The following is a 12609-nucleotide window of genomic DNA, read 5'->3' on the forward strand; positions in this document are numbered from 1 at the left end:
CATGAGCATTTTGGATAGCAGCATGTGGATTGTGTTGCCAAATGAGACTGAGATAGAGGCAGCTTTATAACTTCCAACTCACTTCTGTGGTCCCTCCAGGAATCGCACCATTTAATTATATTAGGAATGGGCAGCTTTTCAAAATAACAATCATTTGTTTACTTAAAAAAGAAACAGACTGCTTGAATTTCAGTGGAGAGGTGCCTATGTCATAAACCCACTAGGGTTATTTCAAATTACTGACAGCCTCCACGGAGATGTCAGGAATTGACTGCATTGTGGAGACTTTGCCTCTCCCAAAAGAACTTTTCTACATTAGCACATTCCAGACTGTTGGGCTACCATGAGAACATTTCCCTCCCAGGGGTGGCAGGCATAAGCTTTCCTTTTTATCATCCCATCATCTAACCCTGTTCCGAGTATGATACCATTGTAAAAACATCATCATTATTCCCCTGTTAATGCTTTTACCACTGCTGTATCTGGCAGAACTGCCCTAGTACTAGAGATATTGGGAAAAGTTCTGATTCAGCTGTCTCCAGGGAGTGGTCTTCCAGGGAGAGAGTAGAAGCATGTTGACCAGGAAGTTCAGTGAAACGTGTGTGCTCTACTTAGTCCTGGAACATAAGAACTTTCATACCTCATCAGAGCAAGCACTTTTTTATCCCTGTTGTGTGCCTCATGGAGCCTCATCATCTGGTAACGTCCCTCGGTCTGAATTGGCCCACATGTTGCCAGATCTACTTTGAATGTGGGGCCTTGGACACACTGCAAGTGGTCCCCACTCTAGCTGGTCTAGGATCTGCGCTACATGTGGCACCTACTTTGGCCAGTCCAGGACTGCGCTGCATGTGGTACTTGCCTGGATCAGTCCAGGAGGTATCATGCATGTGGACCAGATCCTGGACTGGCTGGAATGGGCACTGCATGTGGTACAGGTTCCATAGCAGGCACCATGTGTGCTGACAGGGAGAGTAAAGTAGGGGGAGGTTGGTCCATGGGCCCAATCTGGCCTGTGGACTGGCCCTGAACCACTCATCTGGCCCATGAGTTTGACACCCCTGTTTTATAAGAAGAGTATCCTAAGGATAAATAAAAGATTAATTCCTAGATTTCCCAGGTAAGCTGGATGGAACTCCTCAAAACAATCTTCAAATGCCGTAAGATATCAAATTCACCCAAGGAACCTTGTGTACCTTTCAGCTATGCTCAGACTCACTTTTTTATTCTAGCAAACAAGTTGAAAGCTATGAATGTTCAATGGATGTACTTGGTAGCCATGTTTGTCTGAGACAAAAAGACATACAAAAAACTAGAACTCTTGGTTCCAAAATTATACCTTTTAATAGACCAACTGGAAAATGCCGTTTTTGGATTTTAAACTTCATTGCAGAACAACAAGGAAGTTTTTTTGGTTTTTTTTTTTTGCCTCCCTGCCTGCCATCTGACACCTCCAGGGAAGTAATTCTACCTGATCTACACATCAAAGAGCTACTCAGCACAGCTCACAAAGACACTCTCATGGACCCAGAGGGACAACCTTCCATCTTCAGCTCCCTCTGTGCAAAAATGAAGTTTATTTCCTACCTATGGGGACGTATTACCATCCTGTAACATCTACACTTTTCCCAGAGCCTGACGAAGGGACCTTGATCCTGAAAGCTTGCAGAAAAGGAAATTTTCTTGCCATTTTCCAGTTGGTCTAATAAAAGGTATAATTTTGGAACCAAGAGTTCTAGTTTTTTATATGAATATTCAATTAAATGGTAACTCTTAAGTCCCTTCCATACATTACCTTTATGCCATGATTAATGTGTTAATGGTGGTATAAATGCCAAGGGTGCTACATTTGGTACCAGGTGCCATAAAATGTTGAACACTTTTAATGTAGAATATTTTTGACTGGTTTCAATGGCACTCTAAATTGAATGTGTATCAGGTCTGGGCTGGGGCCAACAATTGACTGATTTTTGGCCCTGGCCCTGGCCCTGCAGGCACCCAGCTTTCAACATGCCAGTGCAGAGGGAGCCTGGGATCTGATCTCCAATCCCAGAATCCCACCTCCTGCCATGTATGTGTTAAAGGAATGTGTGCCAGAAGCCTTATACTATATTCACAGAAAAAAAATCTAGAACTTATTCCCACCAGCAACTTGAATCTATCAGAGATTAGAATGATGTCATGTGACCTCTGTATCCAATGAAAGCTAACCAGTATGTCTGAAATGTCAAATATGGAACAAGGGCAACAAATGAAGTATGAATGATTTACAGACAGATAATTAATTGTAGAGATTATTCTGCATATAATGTCCAATAATGAATACATTGAAGAAAATAAGTAGCTTTCCATAGAAAATTTACAAACAGAAAATGAGGCAAAATTTGCTGAATAAATTATTCACTCCAAACCATTTGTTCAGCTCAAGTTTTAATATACCACTTTTCACTCAGTAAATTCACACATGCAAATAAATTATGTTTCATTTTATTGAAATGCCCATTATAAACCAAACAATGAAATAAATTAAGTTATTTTGTCTAACTAAAGTAATCTAGGCAGGTTGTTGAAGAGGAGGTTGTACATTAAAATAATTAATGAGAGGATAAAGATTATAAATAACAATGTGTTTATGCGGAGCTACTTGTAAAATCATTTAAAAATATGTATTTAATGACTAGTTTAATCCCTCTTAGTTTTAGCTTGTTTAAGTCTTTTAACTATTTCTTTTTTTTGTGATGCATTTTGCACATGTTGAACCATGCAATCTTAACATGCTCATCTCAACAACCAACACTTCCCCCAGACCATAAGCACAGCTATGGGCACCATATTGCCCCACAGTGTGCCATTCTTTTTATGGCCCACCTGGAAGAAGAATTCCTCAAGAGCTGCACCATCAAATTCATGCTATACCTAAGATATATAGATGACAGTGTTATCATTTGGGCTGAAAACCTGCAGTCTCTGATTTCCATCACAAATTCAGTAATCATCACCCCTCCATCAGGCTATCTCTTGAATACTCCAGCACCAACATTTCCTTTTTAGACACCATGATCAATACCCAGAATGATAAAATATAAATCATCATATAGAAGAAACCCACAGACCAACATACATACATATCTACCCACAGTCAACACCTCACAAATCCCAAAAGGGCTTTCACCCAACAAGGACACTCCTCCACAGAGATAGACTGCACTTTTGAAAGAGTCACCCAGATACCACACAAAGAGTTGCTGCAGTACAAAAAGAAAATCCCCATGAAACGCACACCATTAGTTATGACATACTATCTTTCCCTGGAACCTATACAGAAAATCCTCAAACGATTGCAACCCATCCTAGAAGAAGACCCAAATCTTAAAGATTTCTTTCCAGAACAATCCATCCTAGCCTTCAAACAAGCACTGGACCTTGCTAACCTCATCACCAGAAACAAATTTCCTATGGCCCAAGCCACACCAAATGGATCCAGGCCAGGCCAGGACAAGAAATGTAAAACCAGTCAACACAAGTCCACCACTCCCACAGTAACCACACCCCACAACAGAATCACCACCATTCCTGGATCTTACACCTGCACCTCCAGAAATGTAATATATCTCTTCCAGTGTGCCAAATGCCCTGATGGACAATATGTAGGTGAAACCAAACAACTGCATACCAGAATGAACGCACAGCAAAAATCCATCAAAGACAAAAATATCCAATCACCTGTGGGTACACACTTCTCACAAGACAATCGCTCCCTCTCTGATCTCTCAGTTCTAATCCTCAAAGGGAATTTACAAAACACCTTTCATAAATGAGCCTACAAATTTCACTTCATAAATCTACTGGATACAAAAACTCTAAATATAAACGTTGCATTTATGACACATTGCAACCTGCCTGCTGTCTGATAACCCCAGTTAACCTGCCTTCAGCTGACCACTTACATTCCTTCACACATTTCCCTCCCTTCTCTCTCCTCCCTTCCTAGCTCTACCTATTGTCTTCCAAACTACTACTCATTTGCATTTTCACAGACCTGCATGTTGTAAATTAGCTTCTTTTCTACCTTTGAGAATGCATAATACGAGCAGTTTCTCTATGCCTGAAGAAGGGTGTTTGTGCCCAAAAGCTTGCAAAGAATATTTTTTTCCAACTATTTAGTTGGTCTAATAAAAGGTATCACATCTACCCAAAGAACCTTGCCTGCCCATCTCTTAATGATATTCATATAAGATATTTCTGGTCTTTGCCCTATTGAAAGTGTATCATAGTAATTATTTAACCAAGCAAGAGAAATGTTAGTACTATATTTAGATTAATTTTGAGTCAGTTTGTACTTGAGGTAGTAATTTTAGCTGAACTGTGTAATACAATTTAATTAAATATAAATAGATTTTAGCTGGAGAATTGTAACTGAGCAATCCTTTCATAGACCTGAAGGTCATTATGATCATCAGCTCTGACTTCCTCTCAAACATAGGTCATAGATGTTGCATGGTTGGTGATTCCCACATTTAGCACTACGACTCTTGGCCAAACATTATTGTTTATTATTTCCTTAGCATTTTTATTGAGGCCCATGAGCTTGGGGAAGCTCAGTGTGCCAGGTGGCGAAAATCAGAGCTAATGAGCCCCAAAGAACTTGCTGTCTAAACGACAAGGCACAGATGAATGAGACAAGTAGCAGTGATGGGGAAACAGAAGGCATAGTTACTAAAGCAGTAAGCTATTCACAGGGAGACTGTGTATTGTCTATATTGTATTGTTTTAAAACAGCCTTGAAACTGTTTTGATGCTTTTTCATGTTGTCTCTTTCATTCTTCTCATGGTAATTCTTGCGTGAGAATTTTTCCATGACCATTTGGGTGAATGGGACAAGCAACAAAGTATGCCCATTTGGACTGTATTATTGCAGATACGCCAGCTCAATTTTAATTGTATTCAGATGCACCAAACTATGCTTCTCAGTATCTAGCACTGTTTGGGACTGCAATGTGAGAGGGCCAGAACATAAAATTCCTTAACATAAATCCCAGTCCTGGGAAACTCATATTACTTTATTCTTAATGTATTTAAGTTGCAATACTCACGGGCAGGGTGAATGATGACCAGGTGGTGTCATTTCTTTCTTCTAAACCCTAAGCTGCATGTGAGGACTAGCATAGGGGCAGAAAGATTTACAAAATACTGTGTTTGATTCAAGAGGAATTATTCTGCCCTATGAGTTAAATTTGAAGCCATTCCCCTAGCAAAGTATTACCTCATTAGCCTTTTGCTGTATATTTTCTGAGTCAAACAAAGAAGTTTTCAGGCCATTGATATTCTTGTCTCAATGATCCATGAAATACTAGTGTGATTAAAATATCTATATATTTGAGTCTATATATTTGTAGAACGGTATAGTTTGCTCAGTTCAGTAAATATTTAATTGATTGTTCACCCTGCAAACCCAATGCTCAGCATTCATTTTTTGACAGACTGGTTCATATTGTAACCCTGTCATCTTATTTAAGATGTCATCTTGAACATACTTTAGATGGACTATATTTTATTTCTGATGGTAAAAGACCAGTCTGGAGACCAGGGCTTGGCCAAAGTAGGTCAAATCAGGTTCATGCCAATCAAATATTTCAAAGTCAGATAGACATATTGCAGAAAACCTATCCCTTGGAAAAATTCCTTTAAGGTAACATATGTTTGTGCTTCATCTGTTACATCTCTGCACAAATGACAAGTATTGCAATCATCATTCTTCCTTCTTGCTGGTTAACCTGATAGTCTCTCTGGAGCCATAATTTATCGATTGCTGGGAGTGTTGTGGGATATAGGCAGTATGAATCAACTACAGTGATGATAGAGGTAGGGCTGGCTGGATTTGAAAGTTGAGACACTGGCAGTTTCTAGGGATGCACAGGGTATTTGAGCAGCCAACTGTTTGTAAGAAAATCTCTCCAGCAGCTGGAGGATGTAATCTGAATAGCACTTCCAAATTTAGTAGGGGCTCCCAGACTGACAACTTTAGCCCAGCTGCACATTTAGGGTAAGGTGACCACATGCCCTGGGGTGACTTGTCAGAATCTGTTTCAATACCTTTGCTCTTGCTACCCCATATAGTGGGAAGGCACTTCCTAGGTTCCTCTTTATATAACCCCGTTTTCATGAGAAGACCTGTCCTTCAGTACATTGTTGGTGCTAAGCATCCTGCCCATGTGACCAGGTTATGATAGCATAACTTAAAGTGAGTTGAACCTTACTCCGTGTCAACTGAGGGGGAATATTTATGGTCCTACCAAAAAAATAAAGGTAGCCTTTCTATCAATCTGGCAGAAGACGACCAGATCTCTTGGTCCCTAGAAAGCATAACCTGAGGGTTTCTCTGAATATAGCTGAGGGAGTGTGTGAAAGACCCGAGCAACAAGAACTGGAGCTTCTATAATGCACAGAAAGTGACTGACCCTGAAAAGCAAGATACTGAAGTGGCTTTGAATGGGCTGATGACCTCTTAAATACAGTTCATCAGTGTGAAGTGGCAGGAACAGGAGCCTGGAGCTGTTTTTTGCTAGACAATGAATTAACATGATTCACACAGTTCAGTTAAGGTTCAGAGGGGCCTAATCTTTTGAACCTTTACTCATGGGACTAGTTCTTGTTCATGTAACTGAGTCCACTGACTGCTACTGCAACAAAGCAAGAGTTTACAGACTCCCATTTCTAATCTGTTCCTACATAGCGGTAAGTAAAATGGAACTGAAAAATTTCACTCTACTTTAAGTATGATTTGGGGTCCATATAGCCACAGGCAACACAGCAGAAGGCATGCTCACAAAATCAATCTTCTGTGGCTTCTGCACTACTGAAGCCTGGAAATATTTTGTTGCTTGAATTGGACCCTTTATTTACTAGTTACGAATTTTATGTGCCGTTTTAATAGCATGCATTGTAACTATTTAAAGCCCTGCATTAAACAAGCCCAGACATTGTGTTAACAATCTACACATTACTATATATTTTTTGTAACTGCTTGTTATAGCATCAGCTATTAAGAATTTATTACCACTGCATTTTAGGCTGTGCTTTACAATCATTTAATTGTAGCCATTCAGCAATCATTAAATAAATATTCATCAAGAGCAGGAACCCCAATGTAAGGTGACCCAAAAGGCTTTTACCTGCCAAGACCAGAGTTCAGGTCCTCAAGTGTCAATGATGTCATGAGCATTTGCAGGGAAACACAAACATTTAAAGCTGTGCAGGGAGCTGTGTTCCTCCCCTGCTCTAGGTGTTTGTGAGGTCATCAGCTGGAGCAAGAGAAACTCAGAGCCCTAAGGGCCTGAACTTGGCTCTTAGCAGGAAAGTGAAGGAAGAAACATACGCCAGCTCCTGCAGTCAATTCTCCTTCAGTTCTTATTCCCTTGAAGATGGTAGGATTTTTGGCAGAGCAAGAGCTGACAGAAGAGCGGCTGTAGGGCTGGGCCTTCCAGCAGGCTGCTTGTGGGGTCATTACAGTTTCTGACAGGAATTTCTTGCTGAGCACTCCTGATCCCATCCATCTGAGTGGCAAAGGGAAACCATTAGGACCCAGTACAGCATCACATGCAACATGTACTGTTATGCAAAAACCCAAAGGCTCCAGCTGGTTCAGTATGTGCCTGCTGTTGCCTCTTTGCTTTAGGTAATCAGGAGCAAAGCCAAAACCTGCATCTGATGCTGCACTAGTTTCCAGTCAGCTTCTGCTCCTGTTGTAAGGCTTTGGTCTCATTCTTCAAAGCTATTAACAGCTTAGCTTTTAGTGATATTGCTGAAATACCAGCACAGTGAGCTCTTTGGTAACCATGCCAAGCACACAGCCCGGGATGAGAACCTCTGAAAGGAGAGTAGGCCAGGGCATGGCCTACAGAACAGCAGGGCTGGCCACAGGACTGCCCTTCCTGATAAAGCTTTTCTGTTGTGACACTCAAAAGTTCAAACTACTCATCTTTTACTCACCCAGAAAACACTGATCCTACTTCAAGGAGAATCTCCTATGTCTGATAGGGGAGAGGAGCCAGAGACTCCATGATGTTCACTAGGAACATTGCTGTGGTCCAGTGTGCTTTATGTGAAAATTACCCAGCTGCTGCAGTCATTGTCAAGAAAACCTGCTAATGACTCATTTCAAATGTTTTATTTGTAAAGCGCGTCTGTCTGTGTCAGCAGCTACTTCTGCCCATTTCAGCGGAGATGAAGAAAAGGTTTATACTGTATTTTCTACAGGTAAGGTTACATCTTTCATGTTCTTTCATAAAACTGGGCCTCCAGTCAAACTCTGTGGTCTTTGGAAGGCTGAACCAAAAGTGACGGTTTGATTGTGGGGTCAGTAGAGGTACTTGCTATTGTTTTATGTATATAAAAACATGTTCAGCTTGTTTTACCCCTCTCCTCTGGGTTTCCTGCTACCCTCAGGTTTGGAAGGTTGACAGAAGTGGTAATACTGCTCTTAGCTGTGAGCTTCACTTGATACTTAGGACAAGGATTTAGTCTCAGAGAATTTCATAGTATCATTCAGTCAGTATTTTTGCCCCTGTTTGCAAGACAGGTATTGTGAGAACATGTGCACTTTTCCTTTAAATCTCTAGAAAGAGAAAGTGATGCTAAAGACCTGCCCAAGTCCTACCCACACTATATCCTCCCCTCCAGGAGTGAGACCAGTGTGGAAACTGCAGAGCACAGTTTTGCTAGCGTGGATATGGAGCTATTCAGGATAATCTCTAAGGAACAGCCAACTGAGGTAACCTCCATTTACTCACTGAATTTTCTAGTGCCCATGTATCATCATATGAGCTGTGACTGGAATGGGGGGGAGCCAGGAAACTTCTAATATTGGGTTTGGAATGTCATGTTTGGTTCATCCACTGAACTTTGGGAAACTTTGCATCTGGATTCAAATACCATGACAAGTTCATCTTTCTGTAATGGACTCCAGCTATCCAAATACTTGCAGATTTGGAGAAGGTTTGTGCCTTAATTGGCCAATAGTCACCTCTAATTTAGATCTCTCTCTCTCACCTTGGCCCAGATTCAAGATGGCCATCTTATCACACTAAAGAATTTGAACCTGCAAAGTTAAGCAACAAAAAATCTCCTCCTCCTAATCCAAACTTCCTGCTGGAATGAAGCTAGTGTCTGTTATGGCTCTGCTTTGCAGATAAGATTAAATTTTGGGGGGTCACATTCTGAGCTCACCTCTAGATGGAAGTTTTACACTGACATAATTACTCCTGATTTATACCAACATAAGAAAGATCAAATCCAGGTCTCAGGTGGGGTATATCCTTTTATTTTTCCAGTGATCCATCCCTGTACTTAATTATAGGTTTAGGAATATTATACCAGAATGAATCTCAGCAGGGAATGCAATTCCCTAGCTTCACTCAGCTTTGCTTTGTGGAAGACAAATGTGGAATTTCGATTCTGTTCTGAATAGGCAATTACCAGCAGGCTCCATTTTACTAACCAATGGTTCTCTCAACCTCTTCCATATCAGGGCCATTCCAAGACTCCTTTATCCAAGTTTTAGTAACTGGTGAGCAGTTCCTTGTCCTTGTGATACCTATTTGCCTCCTCATTGATGCTCATGCCTATCATTAGCAAGTCTGGTTTGGGTATTCTGGCAGAGAAGCAGCACATGTTGGGGATCATTCACAAATTGTTGGTAATATTCTGCCTCTGGGTCAGTTTCTTCAAAACAGGTGCAGCTGTGGGTGCTGAAAAAGTTTCATTTATAGTGATGTGCTGCACCTCAGTGCCATGACTGGGTGGGAGAAGCAGTTTGCTAGCATCTTGTCCTCACAAGTTTAGTTCCAGTAGCAGAAAATGTTCTCTTGTTAGCAGCCACTATTGGTGTTTGGGATGAAACTGTCATTCCCAAAGTAGCAGCAAAGAACATAGTGTGATGACTTGCTTCTCCACTATTTCACGTATAAGTGCAACCAGTGCAACAAGAGAAGGCAACATACAGGAAAAAGGGAAATCCCAGCTAGCTGGATAACAGAAGGCGAACATGCTACTTTAGTACTTGTAACAGGGGTCCACCTGTGGCCCCTGTTCTAAGGGTTAGAAGTGAGCAGGAAGTTACCTACCTGGGGTGGAACCATCCTGCCAGTTCATGTCTGGCAATGGCAAACTCCCCTGGGAAAGAGGAGGGGATTCCCCAGCCAGTGCAGAGGCTTGCTGCGGGAGCCAGTGTTGATTAGTAGAAGAGCCAGAAGGCACTATTGAAAAACAGCTGGCTGCTATTTCCCCAGAAGGGGAATGAGAGACAGCAAGAGGGAGCTGCTGCAAATCCATGTGGAGGCACGGAGGAGGGTGAGAGACCTGAGAGATGCTGGCTGGAGGGAAACACTGGGAGCCAGAAGGAAATCAGCTGGGGTGACTCCCGGAGATAACCCACTGGCAGCAGTTGGACTTTGGGGCTATACTGGGAAGAAGGGAGCCAGAAGCAACCGTGTTTACGCACTGGAGGATGAGTCTCAGTGGGAAAAGACTGTGTGTGGAGGCTGAGATAGCCTTAAACAGTGTGGAGAGGGCCAGAGATTAAAATGGCTTCTCTAAGGATCCAGACTAAAAGGAACTAGGTTTCCCAGGAATCGTGACTGAGGAACCCAAGCCATAAAGTAGGGGACAAAAGAACTAAAGGGGCATTATAGATTTGTTCTTCACCGGTCGGGACAGTGAACAGAATCCAGACTGGAGAAGCTTATTAACTGTCGCTAAACTTTGAGTGTAAACTTGTTGGCAAGTGGGTCAAGGCAAGTTGCCTCTCCACTCAAAGAATCAGACCTTAACAAGATAAATGTGCCTCAGTTCACTCCAAGAGGGGTCAGGACAGGGTGTAGGAGAGGCAAAGCCCTTTAGCAGAGGCCAAAACATCTGCCTTCTAGCACTGCACCATCTGGTTGTCAGCCTCTCTAATTTTGTTATTTCTTCTCTAATTAAGTGTGGTAGCCGAGTGAGGAGGACAGTGCAGGGAATGGAGGACACCGATAAAGGGTGCCCACTCACAGTACTGTTTCTAATTCCTCATCCATTCTGCCAACATCCCGCTTGGTTTCATGTGGAGCAGGATTGGGTTCTTGTACTGTACTGCTTAGTCTGTAAGGTACATCTCTAGCCTCCAGATTTACTCCCTACTTTTTCATCTCTCATGTTTTGCAGGTCACCTTGGCCAGTCATTACCCAGTATGTTTAAAAAACCTAACTGTGTTTATTTTTGTTAATTTTTTTTTTTTAGAGTAGCACCTACAGTACAAGGCTATATTCTGCTAAGCACTGTCCAAATCACAACTGTGATACATACCAATTTATTGTGGTTCTCTGTTCCTGTCTGCTACTAGCTAGGTCACATATGGAGGTAAATGAACCTTTGGTAGCTGGGTGTTTTAGCTGGGGAAATAGAAATTCATGCTTTGAGATCCAGAGATCCTAGATTCAGTTCCATTGGTTTAAAGGAAGCAGTTCTTGCCCCAAAGAGTTTACAGCTGAGGAACTATTTTGGCAGGTACAATGGGAAGCTCTTTTGTCCTGTATTAACTTGTAACAGTATGGCGTGTCCCCTTCGGACAGCCAGCTGTCCTGAGCAGTTGCAACTGTGAGAAGGCTGCTAATGAAGGGAGTAGCTCATTGGCATGCAGTTAGTATATATTAAAGGTACAGATGGCAGTGACAATTTTTGCCTGATCTGGCCACAGAAAGAAGTTTATAGTTGTGACCAAACACAAGTTCATGGCTGCAAATAGCTTAAAAATGGCTGATCAAGTGAAAATCTAACCCTTCATTGCAGGAGGTATCAGATAAAGATGTTTCAAAATGTAGCATCTTTTGTAACTTTTGTAACAGCCTGTTGCTGTTTTCAGAATGGGAGGTGGGGAAAGGGAGTGGAGGAAGTCCAGCCTGGGAGTTTTTCAGCTCTTGCTAGAGGGTGGGGTGCGTGTATTTGAGCCCTGCCCCCAAGGTGGTGGGCTCCGATTCTTCAGCACCACCTGGGGAGCCTCAAGAATGGGCTGCCTCCTCTGCCTTTCCCCCCTCCCGTACTGAAAACAGTGAGCACTGGCAGAGAGCTGTGGTTGTTGCTATGGGAACCTGTGGGCTCCCAGCCAGCACCTAGACTCCCCTCCCCCTGGAACCAATAGTGAACTTCTGTTTGGTCTGGGGTAACATTGTAACTTAGAACGCTCTGCAAAAATTGTTCAGTGCTATGGCTGGGAGCTGCACTTCTGTCTGCACCCTAAGAGAAAACTTTTGTCAAAAGGGAGCAAATTTGCTATGCCATGAGGGCTTAACGCATGCTAAGCTGCTTAAACATATGTTTCCTTACAGTTTAACTGCACTAAGTGTTAAGTTGCAATGCCAGTCTTAGGCCATTTGTACACGCCACAAAATTGGCCTTTAATGTAGCATAATGCCCTTTTGCACCACTTTAATGGTGCAGCTGTTTACACATGTTGGCAGCGTAATGCGCATTAAATGACTTTGGGATGCAGCAAAATAAAACATCTCTGAGGTGGTTTAGTTTGCTGTGGAGGGAAGCACTGGGCCCTGTGCATCTCAGGGGCTGTGTGGGCAGCCCGC

The 12609-nt window shown here is 42.2% G+C and overlaps 1 protein-coding gene across 3 annotated transcripts in view; it reads right to left on the minus strand.

The window, feature by feature from the left end:
• Positions 1-12609, minus strand: part of LOC102383504 (dual specificity protein phosphatase 13-like) — a 46940-nt gene that overhangs the window by 23029 nt on the left and 11302 nt on the right. Inside the window, exon 2 of one of the 3 annotated variants that reach the window (XM_025212778.1) lies at positions 7173-7553. The exons of the other annotated variants lie outside the window; for them this stretch is intronic. Coding sequence (XP_025068563.1) covers positions 7173-7222 — 50 coding nt within the window. The 5' untranslated portion in view covers positions 7223-7553. The remainder of the gene's footprint in view (positions 1-7172; positions 7554-12609) is intronic. 3 annotated transcript variants of the gene reach the window in all.

Source organism: Alligator sinensis, unplaced genomic scaffold, assembly GCF_000455745.1.
Source record: "Alligator sinensis unplaced genomic scaffold, ASM45574v1 scaffold109_1, whole genome shotgun sequence".
NCBI classification, from domain to species: Eukaryota; Metazoa; Chordata; order Crocodylia; family Alligatoridae; genus Alligator; species Alligator sinensis.